This window comes from Sceloporus occidentalis, unplaced genomic scaffold (assembly GCF_023333645.1).
Source record: "Sceloporus occidentalis isolate IW3139 unplaced genomic scaffold, rSceOcc1.0.p SCAF_2, whole genome shotgun sequence".
NCBI classification, from domain to species: Eukaryota; Metazoa; Chordata; class Lepidosauria; order Squamata; family Phrynosomatidae; genus Sceloporus; species Sceloporus occidentalis.
The window spans coordinates 94,374,475-94,397,921 of NW_028316982.1; the positions used below are offsets into that span (position 1 = coordinate 94,374,475).

Genomic DNA, 23,447 nt, shown 5'->3' on the forward strand with positions numbered 1-23,447 from the left:
ACTGTTGAGTGGGACTGCTTATAGGGAGCATTTCTGGTCCATTTTTGGACACAATTCAAAGTGCTGTGTTTGGCCTATAAAGACCTATATGGCTTAGGTCCATACTATCTGAAAGCCTGTATGTCCCTATATGTGCCTGCCCAAGTCTTAAGGATCATCAGAGGAAGGGGCTTTCTCCATCCCATCACCCTCCCAGGCTTAGCTGGTGGAGACACAGGTGAGGGCCTTCTCAGTGGTTGCTCCTAGACTTTGGAACTCCCTCCTGAGTGAAGTTTGGTTTGCATCTTCTCTCATGTCTTTTCACCAGCAGACAAGACCTGCCTGTTTAAACAGGCCTTGAGCTTTAATTGATGAGGGTAAAGGGGCATGCATTTAAGTGTGCTTATTATTATATGTGTTTCATGTGTTTTAATTGTTTTTAAGCTGAAGTCTTAAACATAGTGTTTTAATTTGACTGATGACTTAGTGCTTTTAAAACTTTTACATCCCATAATGTTTTAGCTGTTATTTTTTAAACTGAAGCCACTTTGAGTCCTGTTATTGGGAGAAGGGTGGAAATAATAATAACGATAATAATAATAGAAAACCCACATCAGGAGCTCAGCATATAGAAACAAATGTCCCCAGGGAGTCCATTTTGATGAAGGGTCGGATCACACATAGTGTCATAAACAGTGTGCAGTATTATACCTCAAGTCCAATTATTCACTTTTCTTAATAGGAGTTAATAGCAGTCACTTCATGATACAGTAATAAATAAAAGGTACACTTGGGAGACACCATTACTGAGAGGATTCAGTAATTCAGAGCATTTTGGCTTTCCAGATGTTTTGGACTTCAGTTTTTCAAGTCCCTCACCAGGCTGACAAGGAGTTCTGGAGAACCACTGAGTGTACTCTTTATTGAGTCTGAACCAGGTAGGACATTTGCCCTACCTGCTTTTTGCATCCTGAGGCTGCTTTATCCAGCTTTTGTTTACGTTTTTGAATGTACAAATTAATTGTACACCTGATATTTATCCAGCAATCTATTAGCATGTCCTTGAATTCATTAATGTGCATTGATCGCAACTGCCTTACGACATTAGATATTCAGCCTGAGCTAGTATTATTTCTACAGGAAGTAGAGGAGGGATTTATAAGAGCTCACATAATTTCAAAGGTTTCTTCCCCACTACATACTTGTAGCACTATTATTCTACCTTTTTTCTGCTGTGGTTCCATCCTATGAAATCCTGAGGCTTGCAGTTGAATGAGGGATATCTAGTACTCTCAGCCAGAGGATGCCAGTGCCTCTCCAAACTACAAAACCCAGGATTCCATAGGATGAAGCTAAAGTGGAATTATAGTGTGTTATAATTCTGTAGTGAGAAAGGGCCCTAAGATAGTTGGTGTAATGGTAAGCGACTACATCTGCCAATATAAGCCAGTAGGTGGCAACATGTGTCATCAGAAAAAAATTCTAATACTGATGTCAGGCATTAACTCCCTGTCAAACTACATTTCCTTGAATCTACGGGTATGTCTACATGGGCCAAATGAATCAGTTTTCCCCTGCTGTTGCATCGCCTTATCTTCACAAGAGGGCAATACTGAAATTCAGGCATCAGATGCTAACATCAGCATTGGTATCATCATTGTCAGCTAATAATGATTTTGTTGAACAGTGATACATTGCCACTAAGGATGATGACAGGTCTCATGTGTCACATTGATTTGTTCATTGTGGATTAACATGCCTGTATATTTAGTGCATCACAAAAAAAATCTGATCATTCTTTCATTTTTCTAAACCAAATATGGAACATCTTTTTGGGAATACAAAAAAGATGACTGAAAACCTAACTGAACATATAAGTAAGTCATTCACTGAAGAATACTGTGTGGATGTCTTAGGGTAACCCTTGCTATTAGTTTCAAGTCTCAGGGAAACCCTGCATAAAAATGATGATAGCTATAGCTCAGTCACCAGCTCTTGCAGAACCCTAGGGTTCCAGGGAATGTTGGTTGGGAAACCCTGGATTAAACAATAATATAAAATTCATGAATGTAACATTTAAAACTTATTCCTGAAGTGTCTGAGTAGTTTTGCATAACTTCTGCCTGTAACTGAAGCAGAGAAATTGGCTCGCATTAGAAACTGCTTGAGGTCACTGTGTGTCAAGGCAAGGGTGCCTCACAGAAAAGGAATTCTGGACTAATGAATCAAAACTTGGAAGACAATGAAACTCTGATTATATAAGGAACGCTGGCTAACAGAAAAGCCTGCAAAGCACTTTTAAGCATTTGTAGACTGAGGATCAGTCACAAATAGTGTGTTTTCAATCAAACTACCAACACTATTTATTAAGTAGTTTAATATTATGCTAAAACTAAACATGTTGAGTTTATTTATGTTCAGTTTGGATGATTTGCAAGAAGTGTTATTTATTTATTTATTTATTTATTTATTTCATTTTTATGCTGCTTTTCTCCAAAAAAGGGATCCAAGGCAGCTCACAGATAAAAAACATTGTAAACATATTACCATAAAAATAATAAAAAACATCAAATAAAAACAATATAAAATCATATACATTAAAAACTACAACACCCACCCCATATAATAAACACTCCATATAAAAGCCATCCCATGATTATATTATATTGAAGGCCTGCCTGTTATTTTTTCATAAACATATTAACCACCACATTTTTCATTTATTTTCAGTCTTTCCCACTCATTCTGAGGTGACATGTCACTCATTCTGAGGTCACCATGAGTTGATCAAGGCTGGACACTTTGTGCTGACCTCAGAGCGAGGCATGCATGGTAGCAGCATCAGCACCAGGCAGCAGAGCAGGATGTGTGTGTGAAGAGCCACCTGATGTCACAACAGAGCAGGGCCTCAAGCAATGGGAGAAGTTTGGGGCAACTTTGAGGCCAAGATACTCCAAGCTGCTCCTGGAGTATCCTGGCCTGTGCAGACACCATCTTTGTTTGTGTGTTCCTTAATCATTAATCATGTTTGCTAATTCAACCACACTCAGATGTTGCTTGACTACAAATGCCCTAGTTTTCATCTGTGAAATGTTCAAGAGTATGAGAACCCAATTCTCAAATTATTTGTTGCTGAGTACACAGAGGACAAGAAATATGGGGCATTATCTACAACAAAGGTCTGAATTCAATTCTTTGTCTAAACTAACAATAACCACTAAACCACTAGAATTCACATTGTTATTGTTGTGTGCCTTCAAGTCATTTCCAACTTATGGTAACCCTAAGACAAACCTAACACAGGGGTTTCTGGGGCTGAGAATCACGCAGTGGGTTTCCATGGCTGAGCAGAGAATCTGTTCCCAAACCTTGTCCAGACAACCAGCCAAAGGCTGATTGCTACACAGTTGATAGCCGACAGCTAATGAGCAGCCCCAGTCATAGAGTAGCTTACAGTCCAGCACTTACTTTACTTTAGTAAATACAAATCTTAAATCCCAGAGTTCATCAATGTCCAAGTCAGGTAAGTGGCATCCAGGGTCAACAAACACACTCCAGGTCTTGCATAGAGTTCAGAAACACAGCACAGAGCCAGCTAGGTCAGATAATCTCCAGCAACTCCTGGAGGGCATGGCTGGGAATTTATAGATAGGCAGCTGAACACAGCTTACTGCTGCTTACTGTAATACAGTACTCATGTATAGTCTAGAAATTTTAGTCAAAAAATTGACTCCAAAAACCTGAGTTTACTTATCCACAGGGCAATGTAAATACTGTACTTTAACTCTTATAAAAAGAAGAGCCATCTCTGGTGAAAGGCAAGAGCGTAATCTGTCCTGGAAGAACTGACCCACCCTCTACTCTTTCATCAATCCTGTCTTTAGTGTGACCACAAGCAGTTATGCCCGCTGAACTTTTTGAAGTTCTTTGGCATGGTTTTCCTTTGCTTTTCTCCTGGAAATTTTGCTTTGTTACATGCCCCAAAGTGTTAACCTCAACTTATCCAAGGTCATATCAAAATCTATAATTTTGGTGCCAAAACTTGCCCTTGACTTATACATGAAGTTGACTTATAGTTGAGTATATACGGTAATTAATTCCTGCTTCCTATAAATCCTCTGAGATAAAGCCTCAAGCCCTCTCTTTATTGTCTTCACTCAGCAAAGCTAGGAAGCGGTCCTCTTTACCTGAATTGGCAGGACTTTTTGCCAAAGCTGGTACCGCAGTCTGGTCTGTCTCTGAGATGTGTGGCTCTGGAACCTCCTCTTGCTCTGGTTCAGCAGCAGGTCCCAGTAGATCCACTGCTTCAATATCCGAGTCAGAGTCCATGTCCATGATCTGTTCATGCCCAAGCAGGGCATGACAGAACTGGTTTCAAGAGTCATAGTCCATGCTGGAATTCACATTACTCTTGACTAAGTTCTCATTGATTCAGTAAGCCTTCTCTAGTTTGGATTAGCCACTAGATTTAGCCCAGAACTAATTATATGTCTTAGGGCCTCAACAGACTGGCACTAAATGCCAGCCTTGGGGCAGGGTGGGGGTGTGGTGTCCTCACGATGCACACCCCGACGCTGCCCTGATACTGGCATCATGCCATGCACCCAACTGCATGGCAGGCAGCATCACGGTACTCTTTTGACACTGCATCCAGATGACACATGCCAAAAGGAGCCACCGGAAAGTGCCGCGGTGGTGGCAATGGCACCCATTTTCCAGCTCTAAAAAGAGCTGCATTTTGCCATTCTTTTTAGGGCTGGAAAAATGCCAGATCGGGGCAGCAGCATGTAGTTGCCGCAGCCCTGATCTGTCGAGGAAAGAGACTGTGGAAGGCCGCTCCAAAGGGACTGTCGGTTTAGCCCCTTACTCTCCAATCTTGTACCTGACAAAGAACACCGTGCCCTACATAGGTTTATGCAGTAGTAAAAGTATTGATCTTTAAGGTGCCATGGAGCTCTTTTATGTTTTTGTTTACCACATTTATTAGCCACCCTTTACTAGGTGTTCAAGGTGAAGTTATAATAGGTTCACATAATTAAAACCTGCAAAGGTCACTTTGAAATGTAATAAAACAGGGGCACTATTAAAAACCCAGATCTTGTTAAAAGAAGCCAGTAAAAATCTACTCTGGGAATGTTTTTAAAAGGTCTTATTAGAAAAAGTCAGCCCAATAAAATTTGCTAGTTGAGTCAGGATATCCAATGCTTATATAAAATATAACAAAACTCTCAGTGGAAGTGTCTTCTTCAACCTCTAGAGGAACACAGATAGAGATTGGTCCTAGATTTCTCTTCTTGAGAAGTGAGAGAAAAAGCAGGGATTGGCAACTACCTAAAGCCTGAAGAATACAGACACCTCATCAAACCTCAAAGGGCTTCATGTACTCCATACATCCCTCTATTTTTTAAAATTTAAAATGAACTGTTAACTTGTTGTTGTGTACCTTCAAGTTGTTTCCAATTTATGGTGACCCTAAGATGTCAGCTTACTAACAGGTAAAGATTTATCACTACCACCCTATGTGTTATCCTCAGAAAGATTTTTTAAAATTGGTCATATAGCCTCTGAACCTTCTAAGGACATGGGACAAATTTGCCATGTTTGTCCTCCACATGTTTTAGGTCTTCGAAGGCCTTTTGTTCCTGAACTGCAAGTCACTTGGGCTTAAAACAACCAGAGAGAGTGCAAAGCATTATAAAATGACTAATCACAGGGGGCATTTTCCATTTTTTTAAAAATGAAATTTTGAGTGAGAACAATTGGAAGACACAAAACAATCATGGGTCACACTTTCACCACCCCGAACCAAAGAGTGTCATTATCAAGGAGGAGCTGCTCCTTGTATGAATAGCAAATGAACCAAAGTATTATTCTTGGATTTAAAAGTAGAGGAGAATGTATGAGAGAAATTATTCTTTATTGTTTGGTGGTTTCTGTATAGAAGACTAACATGATAATACTTCAAGCACTTCATCTCTTACCTTAGTAATCTTTACAGAAGGCAATGTATTGGCTTCAGCTCGAGCTTGTTCTATTTTATTTTCAGGCACAAATAGTTCAAGGACATCTTTGATGGCAGTAGGAGGAACAATGTTCTAATACAGAATAAAAGAGAGATAAAAGCATCTAAGGTCAAAAAAAGGTAAACAAGGCCATCATATTTTTCATGTGAAAACAACAGATAGTCCTGTCATAGCACAAAGATTAACAAATTAATGGTAGCAGCAGTTTTAGTGTCCTATAGCTTACTTCAAAGATGCCACAGGGTTATTTGCTTCTCTTTGTCAACATTTTTCTAAGCCAAGTGAGATATTCAAAGCAAAGGAAGGTACCTGCTCTTGCAAGAGCTCCACAATGTTGAGGATGCACTCAGTCACCGAAGCAATGTTGGTTTTCAATACAAGTTCAGGTGCTTCTGGTTTCTCATATTCTGAATCAATTCCAGTGAATCCTAGTTTAATTAAAATGAATTTAGTTAAAGCAAGAAAATGACTGTCGAATGGACAAAAGAGCAAAGGAACATGTTATCTTTCAGGATGTCTATGCTTAGCAGTGGCATTTGTATCTTGTGTATCAACTATTGAAGACTTCCTATCAACTGCATAAATCTATGGATAAATAGTGTATTTCACTGCTTATTACTAATGGTCTGATGTTTCTAATTTTTTAAAAATTGTTTTATAGTATGATTAACTAGATTTGCATTTTAATATGCAGCACATTTTATTGGAACCTTTTAAATTAAGTAGGATGCTATCTAGAATCCCAAACATGGGAACAAAGGTGGAATCTAAATCAAATAAATATTTCCTTTGCATTGTTATATGTGCTATTAACTTCTGTCAAGTCGATGTCAAACTTATGAATGAGAGACCTCTAAGTTACTTTATCAGCAACAGCCCTGTTCAGGTCTTTCAGACGCAAAGCTATACTTCTTTGATTGAATCTATCCATCTCAAAAGTAGTCTTCCCCTTTTCCTACTGCCTTCTATCTTACCAAGTATTATTGTTTTTTCTAGTGAGCCTTCTTTCCTCATGATATGGCCAAAGTACAACAGTCATCTTTAGTCATCTTGGCTTCTAGAGAGAGTTCAGGCTTGATTTGCTCTAGGACCCATTTGTTTTGTTTTTTTAGCAATCCATGGTATGTGTTGAACTTTCCTCCAGCACCATATTTCAGACGAGTTGATTTTTTTCCTATCATCTTCCTTTTTACCTTGCATAGCACATCTGTATACCATACTACTTGACCACATCCAGCTTTTGCTGATTTTGGAAACTAAGTAGGGATGAGTCTACTTAGAACTTGGATGGGAGGCCACTTAGGAATATTATGCTTTATTTATATGGCGCTGTAGATTTACCAGGGATCACCAGGTAGGGCTGAGAAAGAACCCTGCCTGAAAGTCCAGACAGCTGGTGCTGACTTGGCATAAGGCAGCTTCCTCTGTTCATGCCTTCTTTAGCTGACTAGGCTTCAGCCTAAAGACTGGATTCCTCTCTCACTGTGGCATTGCAGCTGTGCTAGACACATTTGCACAGTTAGCCCAGGGTCCAACCATGGTAGGCCCCTGAGCCTCTTCCAGTAAATTCAAAGAATGTAAGAGTCCACAAGGGCATCCAGTCCAACCCCTTACCATGCAAGAATACACAAACAAATTGTCTAATAACATACTGGTTAATTTCATTCAGGGTTCAGTCAAAAACAGCCTGGTGCCTAGAGACTTCAGGGAGAGCGGTGGAGATGTGGCAGCAATGATGCATAGTCATAGAATTGTCATACCTTTAATTTCTCCAGCTCGTGCTTTTCTGTAAAGGCCTTTCACATCTCTGCTCTCACAGATATTCAGAGGTGCGTCTACAAAGATTTCAAAGAAAGGGAGTCCAGCAACTTCATGAATCTTACGTGCATTCTGGCGATCCTGTATAAAGGAAAGAAGTATGAACACAAGAAGGTCCATGCTGGATCAAAGGCCTACCTTGTTCAACATTCCTCTCCCACAGGGCCAACTAGATGCCTATGGGAAGCACATGAATTCAATGGCACTCTCCCAGTCATGACGAATAATATCAAAGTGATTCAACTCTAATTCTTATTGTTCATTTATCATATAATAGTAGATGGTTATTTGCCCTTCTGATTCTGCAATATAATTATTTTAGCCACTGAAAGGGCACAGACAATTCATTTCCATTGTCCAAGTTATTGTCCAAGATGTGGTCAAATAGTTTAAGACCACACACATAGACTTGACATTCAAAGATCACTGCAAAACAAACTTAATTTGACTACATGGGCATAACTAGATAATATGTTTACAAGATGCAGGTGGTGATTACAGTGTTATCAGCAGACATACTCAAATCTTTGCGGGACAAATATTACTAAGTTTAGTACATATCAAACAAGTTTTTGCTGTTTAAATCAGAGCTTTATGAGCACAGATATAGTGAGCAGCAAGGCCAAGGCTGCAGTCCATTGGTTGAGCAAAATACTGCAGGGTTAATTCCATTTGTTCATTAAACTGAGAATGTTACCTTTTTTGACTGATTATAAATATGCATAAACAAACACTGCAAGTTTCTTTTTTCTGTGCAGACCTAAGCAGCATTTCCAAAAGTGGGGGAAACTCTGCGACACTTCAAGTGGCAGGCCAATACCCAAACATCACCATATCCTAGACACCCCAAAATAAATACATACTACCACTTCCTTATGCATGAACAGACTCTTCCACTGTGAATAATGATGCAAATATGTGTGTGTGTGTGTATATAAAATAATATAAATATAATACTAATACACACACACACAGATCTCTACAGTTTTTCATAATTGTTTGTTCTGACAACATTATTATACTGAAGAAAACAAGAAATTTATTTGGCACTAATCCCCTGCCTTCCAAAAAAAAAAGGTTATTTCAACAACAACAACAACAAAAACCTGCATGTTGTCCTAAAATGTGCATCTGTCAACAACATATTTGGGGGTGCTGAGAAGCATGGAAAATATGGAGTTTTGTGTCAGACTATTTTTGTCAGTGTTACCTTTGAATAGGGAGAAATGAAGCTAGTTATGCAAACAAGGCCAGCATCAGCGAACAACTTGGCAACTTCAGCAATACGGCGGATGTTTTCTTCTCGGTCATCAGCAGAGAACCCTAGATTTTTGTTGAGACCATGACGAATGTTATCTCCATCAAGAGAGTAGCAAGGAATGCCATGAGACATAAGGTATTCTTCAAGTGCAAACCCAATGGTTGTCTTACCAGCACCAGAAAGACCTGTCAATCATAGGAAGCATATAAAACAAATCTGCAATGTTTCATGTAAACACCCTGCCATTCACAAATAAATGAAGTTTAATTCAATTAATACATATTGTTATTCCTTATAACCAAGTTATTCCACTCAAACACAGGTGTGTTCGTGAACAAACAGCTACCATCTCTGACAGTGGGTCTCACCCTTTGCTCTTCCAAGGTATTCTGGTTTTCATCACCCAGAAGCCCCAGCAAGCACTGTCAACTGTCAAAGACTCTGGGATTTCAAGTCCAAAATATTTGGAGGACCGAAGGATGGGAGCCATTGACTCTGGACACTGCTATTCATTCTCAGAGCTACTAGGGAATGATCAACAACATCTAAGTCATCAGTGAAAAGGTGGCTAAAGTAGAGTGCTTTTAACAATACAGCTATTATTATTTTTCTTTTTGGCTATAAACTGGGGGGGAAAGCTCTTCTATGGAGACTGTGAGCCAAGCCAAAGATGCCCTTTCAGCGGCTAAAAGAATTATACTACAGAATCAGAAGGACAAATAACGATCTTCTATTATATGACAGATGAACAATAAGAACTCTTTGGTTGTAAGTTCTAACCAAATTTAGCAAACTAGTCCAAAATTCAAATTTCTTCCAACATACACTCACTCATTGTTCTTATGTTAGATTAGGGCCTTTCAAAGTCAATCAAAAGTAAAGTTAGGACATGGATTAAGGTTCAAGAACAAACCACAGTGAACTTCAGTCTTGTGGACTCCTTCTTCCCATTTCCTCCTCTGTTGTTTTCAGTTAGTTTTGAATAAACTACAGTTTCCCACTATTTCTGAAGTCACAACAGTAGTTTATTTTGACTTCAGTTAGTGCAAACAAGTTAACATCAAACTTTGCTCTTAAATTCTGGTTCATTTAAAACTAAAAGCTGCTTTCTAGCTATTGTTTGTGGATAAAAACAAAGAGAAGTGGATGACCTCCACTTCATTGATGCTAATAATGCAAATAATTATTATGTTACTTCTAAATTATCAGTGTCCATTTCAGTTCATCTGGTTAATGCTAACAGTGGCTTATTACAAATGGTTATGGACACACCTACCACTTCTTAAACTTTTGTTGTGTAAATTAATTGTGTAAATGAATTTCAGGCTTGTGAGCTCCAGCACTTCCCTGTCTTTCTCTGATGTGGTAGTGACAAGACCATTTTCACTTAAAAGAATTTAGCATTATGCCTGAACTCTAGGTAATTCTAACTATAGTTTATTAAAACAAGCCAGCTTCACAGGATAATTTGAAACAGTTTTTTAACAGATATGACTAATCACAATTTACCAGGTTTTAGAAAGACTTAGTTAAAATGAAAGCAGAAGTTTTCAGTCTCTTCCTCTAGCTATGCTGGACCCAATAAATCTGATTTATCTAAAATTACACAATAGTGCAGTTGGCCTTCCACATTTGTGGCTTTCATTTATGCAGCTTTCATTTATGCAGCTTTTAGTATATGTAGATTTGATTAATATGTTCTCTCTAGGTCCACCAGTGCAACTCTTTCAGACGTAAACCATAGAGTCACACTAGAAAACATTTTTCTAAACATTTGTAGGTCCTCCAGTGTGATTCTATGGTCAAACTCCAGCAGATGTTGACCACAGAATTGCACTGGAGGACCCACAGATTCCCAGAAAGGTGTTCTTTCACCAGGAGCCCTGGTGGTGCAGTGGTTAAATGCCTGTACTGCAGCCACTCACTCAAAACCATAAGGTTGCGAGTTCAAGATCATCAAAAGGGCTCAAGCTTGGCTCAGGCTTGCATCCTTCCAAAGTCACTAAAATGAGTACCCAGATTGTTGGGGGCAAGTTAGCTTACAGTTGTAAACTGCTTAGACACTGCTTAGGCGGTATGAAGCGGTATATAAATGAACCTTGTTTGTTCTCTCAGGTAAAAAAAAGTGAGATTTTTATTTGCATTGTTTCCACTTTCACTGGGGACCTGAATCCCTAACCCCAGCAAATGTGGAAGGCCCACTGTATATCATCACACTCAGATGTAGACAATAAAGTTTTCAAAACATTAGTCATACTGGAAATACAATAGGAAGTACTTGCATCACATATTTGAAAGGATTTTAAAATATTCATCCCATGATCATGCTTCACTGGGCCCTTACTAATAATAATGTCTTTATACATATATGTGACTAAACATAATGGATCCTGTTACACACCTTTTTATTAAGACATATATTTGTATTTTTCAGTTCATCTGATGCAGTAGTGGGAACTGTGTGCCCTTCCAGATGTTATTGGACTGCACCTTCCAGCATTCCTTATCATGGCTGTACTAGGTACAGCTGCTGGGACTTGTGATCCAACAACATCTAGAGGAGCACATGATTCCCATTCCTGAGCTAAGACTTAATAGCATTTACTAGAAACAAATGATTTTCTCTATGTGTTTATTTGCTGAGTTAATCAGGAATATAATACCTGTTAGCCATACTGTACAGCCACGAAATCCGCCTCTTGTACCCACAACTTGTCCTCTCTTACTTCTGCTAACATGATGAGCTTGGTATACCACATTGGTAGACCTATGGAGATTCTAAGCACACAGAGATAAAAAGAACACAAAACAATTGTTACTGTGACAAGACAATTAAAAACAACAGTTTGAATATATAATAAAACAGCAGCAGCAACAATAAGCACATTAATTTTTAAAAAGTTAATAATACTCAAAACGTTCTATTCTACTTTATTCGAGTCTAGAAATACTTGCCTAGGAAAAACTTTACAGTATAACATATCCTGTTTCAGCATTACAACATTAAAGAACCATAAAGAACCTTCTGCAAAGGAATACAAAGTTGCTTAGGAGAATCACAGTATTACAATCTGGCTGGTTCACTCAATATGGCCTACAGTTAATAACGAAAGGACAGCCATGTTGAATCAGATCAAAGGTATAGTTAGTCCAACATTCTGCAACCACATTCTGCTGTCCATATTCCCCAGCAAGGGATACTGAGACACACTGGCACCAAAGCTAATGTATGTTGTTGTGTGCCTTCAAGTTGTTTCTGGCTTATGGCAACCCTAAGACTAACCTAACATGGGGTTTTCTGGGGCTGAGGCTGCATCTGCATTGCAGAAATAATCCAGTCTGGCACCACTTTAACTGCCATGGCTCAATGCTATGGAATTATGGGACTTATTGTTTTGTGAGACATATAGGTCCCAAACAGATCAGAAGTAAGCGCTGGCTTGGAGGCGGCAGAGCAGTGTGTAGTTTAGATGACACCCATCCTGATGCCACCCCCAAGCAGATGCATCAGTTGTAATGCTCCAGTGGTGTGACATTTATGTGTCACATGTCGCAAAAGGGCCACAAACCTGTGGTGGCAGTTAAAAGAACACCCTTTTGCTGGCTCAAAAAGGAGTGGCATTTTGCCGCCTCTTTTTGACCAACAAATAGCTGGATTGGGGCTGCAGTGTGAGGTTGCCGCGGCCCTAATCCAGGGACGTAGCTAGGATTTTAGGAAGGGGGGGGTCCAGACTTAAGTGCCACCATTATAATGGGGCTTGGCTGCGGCAGCGCAGCAGCACACACCATTCATTTTTCTAATGGAAGGGAGAGGTCCGGACCCCCAGAACCCCCCCCCTTGGCTACGTCCCTGCCTAATCCAGCGCTCAAAGGGGTGGTGTCACACTGCCTCTTTAGAGCCATCTGTTCTGGCCCTTAGTCTTCTCTATCAGAAACCTCTGGTGCCAGAAGAAACTACAATTCCCAGAATTCCACAGCATGGAGCCATGGCAGTTAAAATAGTGTCAAACTGGATCGTTTCTGCAGTGTGGATGCAGCCTGAAAGTTGTGACTTAACCAAGGCCATTCAGTGGGTTTCCATGGCTGAGTGGGCAATCAAACACTGGTCTCCAGAGTCATAGTTCAATGCTCAAACCACTACAGTGATTATAAATAGGAGCCACTGATAGCTGTATTCTCCACAAATTTGTTAAAACTCCTCCAAAGTTGTGCTACCAAATTCCATTGTTTAGCCGTGTCTTATGTGAAAAAATATTTCCCTTTATCTCTCTTGATTCTTATACCATGAATAGTCATTGGATGATCCTGGATTCTAGTTGATGAGAGAGAAAGGCAGACAGAAAAAGTCTCCTTACCTGCTTTTTCCATAAAGATGTAATCCCTGACTGTCATAGCAACATTTAAGAGATGGATTTAGGCTGAGATCAAGATACAAGCAGAGGAAAGGGAGATACAATGCTGTCATTTTGCCCCGCTAGTAGTTACTAACCCCTTATATTGTCTTATATCAGCTGGTGCAACCCACATTGACTCAGTGGTTAAATGCCAGAACTACAGCCATTCACAACCACAAGGTTGTGAATTCTACCCCAGGCAAGTCTCCAGGGTCCACCCAGCCTTGCATCCTTCCATAGGTCACTAAAATGAGTATCCAGCTTGTTGGGGGCAATTCGCTTATACATTGTAAACCACTCAGGAAGTACTGAAGTGCACTGATAAGTGGTACTTGCTACTGCTATTGAAACAGTGTCTCTTAACAAAGCTCAACTTTTAAGTTTTGTTGCAACTAAGCCATCCACATGAAAAAGAGGTCAGCAGTTCAGTTTGTGAATACTCTTTCTTCCACGCAGCTATTATAAATATATTTTCAGATGGTCATCTTAGTGGCAGTAAAGCTGGCACTGGTTTAAATTAGCAGAAATGTCCCAGCAATGCCTACAAGCATCGGAGGGTGCACTGCCCACTGTGTGTGGAAGTGGAAAAGGGGGTAGAGGGGTTATTTATGAGCAGGCCCACTCCATTTCAAGAGCATTTACTTGGGTGTTAGTACCACAGCCTGTCTAATGAAGTAGCAGATAGGGATGCTTCTTCATAAACAGATTTGCAGATATGAAAGGACTGCAGTGTAAACTTGCAATTTCATTAGAGAAGAAAACCCAAGCAGGGGAAGAAGACCTATGAAATGAAAACCTTTCCTTCTTTTGAATCTAACTAAATACATATTTTTTAAAAATCTTGGATTTTTTTAAAAGACAACAAGTAACTACTTTTGAAACTTATTTTTAAAAGTGTTATGATTATTATGATTATTATATTCATTATATCCCAACCTTTCCCCCAGTTTGAGACTCAAAGCAGCTAACAATGAATTAAAAAGTAGTATCATTTAAAATCCAGAAGAAAATGAGCCATTCTTTTTATTCCCATATTTCAGCTTCAGGGACTGAGTTTTGCTTTTGCCAAGTAGGAGTTTATCATACAGAGAGATTTGAATGAAAAACTTCACAGTTCACAGTCTTTGTATCTCCTCTGTATCAGCTGCTGAAACTTTAATAAAATTCAACCAAAACACACTTCTCATCCTTGCTTATGCTTCTAACGGGATGTTCCCACTTAAGATTTGAAACGATTTAAAATATAACGTTTTTAATAGATCCGATTCAAAATAACCCTGGTCTTATCCCGCGTTCCGAATCGCTTTTATTCTTCGTTCCCATCTGGTTTTTTAAATCGAAGTTTTTACCTGCAAGCGTTCCTACTTGGCATGAAATCGGTCTTTAAATAAAGCGATTCTTCTCCTCCATACCTTATTTGGAGCTGTCAATCAATAGTACGTCAGAATGACGTAACGTTAATCCGGAATATTTGGAAGCGATTTATCTTTTGGCATCGTTTCCATTTCATTGACTGTTTGTGAATTTAGCGAATTTAGGAAAGCGAATTTAGGAAACCCAAGCTCTTTCCAGAGGAACTATGGGATAGGTTTTGCATGACAGCATCCCCTCTTCATGTCTCCCAAAAGACAGCCAGGGAGAATCCCTTCAGAGAGCCCAGAGATCAATGAAGGAGGCTGCTGGAAAAGCAGGGAGGGAGCACTCTTCCCAAAGATTCTCTTTCCAGGGTTGGAGGAGAAGGCAGATTCCGTTTGAGAAAGGGAGGGAGAAAGGCTCTATTCCCCCCCCCCCCCATTGATCAGAGCCCTTCCTTGCCTGGGCGAGATCAGATGCCTCCTCACGAGGAGCCTTCCCTTCCCTGTCTGGGCGAGATCAGAGCCCAAGCGGGCAGGGAATGCCTTTTTGAGAGGAGCCTTCCCTTCCTGCCTCTCCTCTGTTAGAAATGGGTTCTCCCCACACAGAGGGGAGGTTGCAATCCACCGGGGGAAGCCTTGTACTCCTTTGGCAGATGCAGGCGCTTGAGCAGCCGGGACTTCAGGCGCTTAAAGCTCTGAAGAGATTAAGCGCCAGTAAACCATTAAAATAAAAAATAAAAATAATCCTTATCTCTTATTGAAAGACCACAGTGGACAAAGGGGTGAGGGAAGCAAAAATGGCGACAGCCACGACGGATGGGGACAGAAAGGGCAACTCCCCCAAGGCCAGCCCCATCGCACTCGGCTCCTCCCATCCATCTAACCCGATTTCAAAGGTTGTTGTTCCTATTTAAATGCTCCGGTTCCTAACTCGAATCAAGGGAAAAACGAAGGTCAGACCCTTCGTCTTTTTTAACGCGCGTTAAATGACGAAAAATCGATTCAAAATTTTAAACCGCTCTACGATTCGATTTGTAGTGGGGATGATTGCGGGTTGCTCTAGAACCGTTCTAGGTTTAAATCGGATCCTAATAGGAACGCCACTCCTTGGATTCGATTCAGAACGTGGGGTTTCACCTAGTGGGAACACCCCCTAAGAGGTTTGCCTTTCAAGAGTCTGCAGATTTTCAAGGAATGTTTAACTGTGCATGTTACTAGAATTCTTCCAGGAAATTCCAGCACAAGCCCGACGTCCCTTTTGACCTATTCTTTTTTCATGTTTTGTTGAATCGGTCCTAAAGAAAGAGCTCTCTCTGTGACATTTGTGCTGAATGAGTCCACACCACTTCTTCATTCCTCCAAAGCAATCTGAAAAATTTAACTGACACAGACACTGTAATCCAGGGCTGTAAATCTATTTTCAAAACTGCATGGGTTGAACAAGGGTGAGGGCTTTATATAAGGTTTTGTTTTTCACCAGCCAACACTGCCAAAACCCATAATTTGTTCAGAATTTTAAAACATACTTGGAAATCCTGGATACAATCAACTGTCAACAGCCAAATTTAATAATCAAAACTCTAATCATCACAACTACCATCACTTTTGAGATGAGAGTCCTATAACAGATCCCAACTTTAAATTGTAAACATAGGCACATTACAGACCACCCATTTGGGGCGGCCTGTAAGCAGCCCTTTCCCCGCTATATCGGGGACTCAGCTGCCACAACGGCAGCCTCCGAGGCCCTGATCCGCCGCTTTCCAGGCCACGGGGAAGCTGTAAAAGGCCGCTTCCCCGCGGCCTGGAAAGGGGTGTCCTTGGGGCTTCATGCCCCAAGGACACCCAATGGCGGCGGGGAGGAGGAGAAAGGGGCCGCTTGGCCCCTTTCTCCTCTGCATCGCTGGCACAGCCATGTAAAGGCTGCACCCAGCGATGCAAAGCTGGAAGGAGCTCCAAAACGGAGCTCCTTCCGGGGTCGCAGAAAGGGTGCTCTAGGCGCCCTCACACGGCCCCACTACGTCACAACTGCGCCGCCCCGTTTAGAGGTGGCGCGGTGGTGACGTCGTCATGGCGGCCCCTGTGTAGAACGGGCGCCGCCATTTTGTACCTTAGTACGTGCTGAGCACGTACTTTTAGGCGCGTCTGTAATGCACCATAGCTTCATTGTGTTTATGCTTCTGTTTTAAACAGAAAACACCTACTTTGCCAAATGTGAAATTTTCTTGGAAACCTGACAGCCAGCTAGTCACCTTTCAAAATCTAATTTTCCAAACTTCGAAAGCAATGTGAAGTCAGAATGCACAGGGAAGCCTTTGAAATCCATAAACATCTGCATAGTTTCAACCAGAAAGAAGAAACCCTTAAAGTGAACAAAGTTTGGCTACCTTTCCTGAAGGATAGCAAAATCAGGACTCAGCAAATGCAAATAAGAAACCACCCAGGGTCAGGGGTTTTCACAGCAGATAATGATCACCAATTAGCAGACACTAATCTTCCTTTGCATATCCTCCCACCCTGAGGCCATGCCATCAACAACAGAACAATACACCGATTAACACGGAATTTCCTCCCTACAGTGTGTGTGTGTATATGTGTGTGTGTACACACACACACACACACACACACACACACACAGAGCTCTCTTCTATGCCAACATTCTCTGAAGATGCCAGCCACAGATGCTGGCGAAATGTCAGGAATAAACTCTTCTAGAACATGGCCACATAGCCCGAAAAACCCACAAAAAACTTAGAAAGCAATATTTATACATCTTATCAATGTCCTAAAGCTTGACATAGATATTATTGAGGTCCTGATCATGAAGCATGCACATTTACAAGGAAGGCCATGAAGACTTCAAACAAAAAGACAGGAAAGAAAAGGAAAAGATTGTTGTTTCGTCAGGGCACATCTGCATCCCAGATGAAAGTGCCTGGACTAACAAGCCAGTATATACAAAGTGCTAGGAAGAATTCAAACAGCAGACTACCCATTCTCTGGGCTTTTATTCACAATGTTGCCATATAGGAAGGAAGTTGCTGAGAGCTGCAGAGACTTTAGAAATTTATTAATTTAACTTAAATTAACTTAATTAACTTAATTAACTTAATTAAATTAACTTAAAAAATATATAAATATACCGCAAGTGATATATCCCATAACTAGTAAAATATCCTGCACAACATTAGGATTTTATTCTGAAGTAACTATCCAGTAGTATAGGAATATCATATGGATCAGCCTTGTCCTAGCACCTTACAAATGTTTTACACTGCAAATCCTACACTGGCCCTGCTGATGGAAATGGTTGTCTGGCACTTCTAGAGGGGTCAAGGTGGAGAAGGCTGACAGAGACCTTCTTCAACTTGACCCCTCCAGAAGTGACAGCCTTGCCCAGCTTATCCCAGAAGTGCCCCATAAGAACTATGGCCTTTCTCTGATAGTAGTTATGTGGCACTTCTGGGATAAGCTGGGGAAGGCTATCACTTTTCAACATGACCAAGAAAATGAACACCCACTGTGAACATTGGTCCACTGCACTGAAGCCCATGGTCCACTAGGCTCAGGATTACAGTATGGGTAGTTTAGAGTAACAAGTCACTCACCTTTGAGATTTTCAGCGACATGGCGGTCTGAGAGGAGATATTTTAGATACAAAACACACTGCCTCAGAAGAGGACAGTGAACAAGATGTTCCCTTTGGAACTCTACTGTTTATGTAAGTACAGGCTCTGTCCTCCTCCACTGCAGATCTGTATTTGAACAGTGCACAACTGAATCCAGCATTACTTCTCAACCTTTCCAATGCCAATGGCCCTCCTTACTGTCTAAAAATGAGCAGTCTGACCCGGTGGTATGGAACACCCTGCATAAACACTCATTGATTCCATGGCCTCAGCTAAGGTTACTCAGCAGTGCCAGAGCAGTTGATGTTTCAGCAACTTATTATGCATTCAGTGCTTTTTGAGCAAACGGAGAGAAACCACTTCTGCCCTCCAGTACAATCTTCGCACTTTATTCTTGTTAATTTTGGCACTACTGCGCTGGTCTTTCCCTTCTACCAAACATTTCACGGAAAAGTTATTTTTTTAAGGAGATCTACAGAGGGATCCCAGTTACCTCAAACAAGCAGTCATTCAGCTGGTAGACAGACAGACTGAAATGCCAATTGCTCTGCTGAACTGGCAGATTTTTTTCCTCTTTAGCTGGTGGCTGAAAGATATTCCATCCTTTCAAAAAATGATCTTCCAATGTATCATGAATGAAAAGTGCAGCAAATGAATTTCATGGCAATATATTTAAATCTTTTTATCTGTTGTTGCCAAAACAGTTGTTCCAATATGGCATAATCAGAATCAACCAAGAGCCAATGTATTTCATACTTCATGTATGTTCTTCTTGATCACCCTTTTTTATTTTAAACAAACATCCTTCGAGAAGCGAGGAACAAGGGAATAACAAAGCAGTGACAAGGCAGAGGGACTGTGGGTTTAAAAAAATACATAAATAATAATAAATAATAAAGTTTTTATTTATATACCGCACCTTCCTCAGATCAGGGCGGTTTACACAAGTTACAATTACACATACAATGCATTAAAAACAAACACCATACAGTATACAATAAAATAAAGGGAATGGTGAGGGGGGAGGGAATCAGGTTTAATATTTTATGGAGAGCCTTCCCTAACAGAGAAAAACAACCCACTTCTGTCATTAAAGTCAAATTTACATTTCTAGAATGGCTCTTTGTTGGAATTAGCCTACAATTGTGAGTCAGCAATTCTTTGAACAAGATTATAAGCAATCTTGCTTGTTGTAAGACCAACATGATAATAAAAAATATCTCTCCTCCTATCATGACAAAGGTAAGCACATAAACTATCTGGACTTCAAATTTCCACATGGACTTCTGAGTGCATAAGTATGCAAGCACTTATGCAAGTATGCACACAGATAATATCAGCTGCCCGTACTTCAAGGTACAACAAACAGCAGCATATAAATAATATTTTGAAGCCTACAAGAAAAAAATGGCCAAATACCATTTTCAAAGGCTTCATTGGGGTAAAAAAAACATAATTTAATAATGCATTCTCCTAAACCTACTTTCCTCACTTCTATTTTCAAATAAATGGATTCCTCTCAGTCACTTCTAAAACCTGGTGTATAGTTTGTGTAGGAGAAATGAAAAGTTAATTTGCTTGAGGTTTGGGAGCTATTACACATAAACTGGACCAGTTCCAGTAAGGCCCCGCTAGCCTGAGGGACCAGTGAACACATTAGATTATGTTATAGCCAAGAAACAGAATTAACAGAAGTAATATCTCCAAACCAGGTACCGTTATGTTATTTTTCTTTGCCTTTCTTTAAAAGGTAATACAAAAAACGTACACCAATTTTGAAACTTCATTTCACCATGGTTGCTTTGGGAAAACTATATTTATTTGGACTACTGAGTCAAAATGGCAGACGGCCAAATCATGCCTCTTCATTTGGTTCCTTGCTTATACATGAGTGATAAGAGGCACTGCAATGGCCATCAGCAAATGGCACAGTTCCTCTTGGTACAAATTTCACAATTTGATGAAAAACTGGATCAATCAATTTCTATGGTCCTTGCTCTGAAACAGCTGGAGCTGTGGTGAATTCCCAATAGTTTCTCAAAAGTCCATGTGTTTTTCTTCACATAAACAATTTGTGCCTCCTGAATCCAATAGCAGATATTATGAGTAACAATTCTCATTTATCTGTTAGAGAAATCCCACTGGGCCTAAACAGGAACCTTTCTTAGGATGTAATGGCCCAGTTTGGACATAATATGGTTTAAAGGCGGTGAAGACAACCTTTGATCCTCAGATGTTTTGAACGTCAACTCCCAGAAGTCCCATCCAGAATGGCCAAGGCTAAGGGGTTATGGGAGTTGGATTTCAAAACATCTACAAGGCCAAAGACTGAGAATTACTGTTTAAGGCACTATCTATCCAGCAACTGCCCTGCTTCTTTCCATGCTGCTACCAGTTATATCATCCCCACAAAGATTTAACATTCGACCACATATTCCAGATGATTCCCATTTCATAGCTAACACCCTGTCCAAACATCTAGTAGTAAACTAAAAGGCAACTTTGTATTTAGAAAGTGTTGGTTTCGCATCTTATGGCAAACACTATCAATTTTGCAAAAATAAGTAGAATATCAAAGAAATCATTATATGCCCAGCTGTCAATTTGAAGTGGTCCAGAGCTTGGAAAGTTACTTTAAAAACTAATCACTGTGAATTATTCTTGTACTACCCTCACCTGGGAGAATCTTACAATGGTAAGATTGTTCGCAACCTTCCTAATGTTGCAACCCTTTAATACAATTCCTTATGTTGTGGTGACCCCAACCATAAAATTGCAGTATCTCAGTTCCTAAGACCACTGGAAATATGTGTTTTCCGATGCTCTTAGGTGACCCCTGTGAAAGGGTCGTTCGAACCACAGGTTGAGAACCGCTGGGTAAGAGGATGGCATAAAATTTGAAAAAAATCTGCTAAATATGCCTGTAATAATGCTGTTTCAAAATAATGTTAGAAGTACCTGGAATACTGTATTATCATTGAACTATGATGCCATCCTCATTTCTCATATTATCAGTGAAATACCCTCATTGCAAAAATAAAAGGTAATGAGTTCCTGGTAACTATGCTACTTGTAACTCCTTTCTTTCAGATTCTGAGACAACCCTGTATAATAAGATCCAGAGACAATCACCTTTAGTTCCTAATGCAGTCAATGGAGTTCAGATTCATTAAACATAACTTTACATATGCAATTTCAGATTCAGAGACAAGAATGACTATCCTGCTCTGGAGCCAGCCCCATGCACTAAATTAGAGGATGGGAACTTTGTGGCCTTCCAGATGTTATACTAAAATGTTCATCAGACCTCACCATTAGCTATGCTGGCTACGACTGCTGGAAGGTGACATGATTTCTGCCCTTGTATAAATTATAGTAATAAAAGAACAGTTTCAAAGGGAGTTCCAACCTTAAACAGTATCACGTTCTGACAAGAACAAATGTTTAAAAGAACAGATTCATGGAATATGAGCGGTATTTTAGTAGTGACACCTTTCCTTGGTTACCAAAGAGTTAAGGGCAGGAAAAGGGATAGATATAATTAGCATTTTTAAAAAATATTTGTTGGGACTGGGTAGTAAAAGAAAGATGCTCTGTCTGTGGGCTGTCTAGACTTCATTTATAAGTAACACATGGGAAATGTTTAAGTCAGGGACAAGCAACTTAAGATCAGAGGGCCATTACTGTTCTTCCCTGGACTTCAGTTGGACATATAGGCCCAATCAAGACCGGCGCTTTGCGCTGGCCTGGCCACATACTAAGGTTGTCCGGGGGCAGAGCATCCACATGCCGTGTCATCACGGCAGCCTTCCCATCTACCATGATTATGTAATGCACGCATCGTGTCCAAATGGCACAGTGCATGCGTGACGTTTCTGCGCTGCCCCAGGCCGCTTATGGCAGCCTGGGTGCAGCACAGGAAGGAGCTCCAAAATGGAGCTCCTTTGGGGAGCAGCATTGTTCCCGCAACAACCAAATGGCTGTGGGAACGTTGCCAGGGAGAATGGGGCCAGGCGGCTCCTTTCTTCCATGGCTCTGGCTCCCAGGGTGTCCAGGGGCATGAAGCCCCAAGGACACCCCTTTTCTGCACCACGGAGAAGCAGCATTTTGCAACTTCTCTGTGGTCCAGAGAAACTCCGGATTGGGGCCGCAGAGCTGCCAGTGAGGCTGCTCTGCCCCCAACCCAGAGATAAAAGGGGCGGCTGCAGACCACCCCAAAGGGGCGGTCTGTACTGCGCCATAGATACCCTGACAAAGCCCATACCAATAAAGTGTCCAAATAGCCTCACCTTAAGTCTTGCCCTCAGAAATACCAAGTTAGCCACATTTAGCCATGGGTCACTTTTTCCACCTCTGTCGTAAATGCAAAAGGATTCAAAGCAGTGGCCCTTTACAAAAACAGACAATGGTCCATTCAGTTCTCTGCACCAGCCTTCCTCACTTGGTGCACTCTAGGATACTGTTCTGAACAATAACTCTCATCATCCCCAAGAAGCAAGTCAGGGACTATAAAATTCCAAAAAATGGGGCATGGAGGTGGGGAAACCTGATCTACAGTGATTAACTCAACTTGATGTTCAAACACACAAACCACTTCACCCATACCCATGCATTAAAGAATTCATAGTGCTGACACTTTTAATATAGCTGATCATCCATGCAAATGGAGGACTGCTTGAAGCCAATCCTTCCACCGTCCAAACAGGACAGTGGTGCTGTCAGAGAACTGACCACACTTGGTGTGCAGATGACTGTAGTTCAACAACCAGTTTAATACACTTAACCTTGAGCTGCTGAATTTCATGCATATTTACCCCCATAAAACTGCTTCTGGTTATGTCTGATTCAGATGTCTATGTGTACCAGTAGCTTGCTTTCATGCAAAACACAATCCTTGCTTAATGGGAGGATTCAAGGCTTGGTGTCTCTAATTTATAAACAGGATTTAAAGTTGTGGGATAACAAAAAGGATCAGCTTTAAAAAAACC

General features: G+C 40.6%; 1 protein-coding gene across 2 annotated transcripts in view; it reads right to left on the minus strand.

Annotated features, from left to right (window-relative positions):
- LOC149318729 (bifunctional 3'-phosphoadenosine 5'-phosphosulfate synthase 2) overlaps window positions 1–23,447 on the minus strand; it is a 58,439-nt gene that overhangs the window by 13,423 nt on the left and 21,569 nt on the right. For both annotated transcript variants that reach the window (XM_089510353.1, XM_089510354.1), the window contains exons 2-6: window positions 11,745–11,859; window positions 9,031–9,266; window positions 7,763–7,901; window positions 6,312–6,430; window positions 5,961–6,074 (exon numbers count right to left, since the gene is read on the minus strand). In XM_089510353.1, coding sequence (XP_089366479.1) covers window positions 5,961–6,074; window positions 6,312–6,430; window positions 7,763–7,901; window positions 9,031–9,266; window positions 11,745–11,859 — 723 coding nt within the window. The remainder of the gene's footprint in view (window positions 1–5,960; window positions 6,075–6,311; window positions 6,431–7,762; window positions 7,902–9,030; window positions 9,267–11,744; window positions 11,860–23,447) is intronic.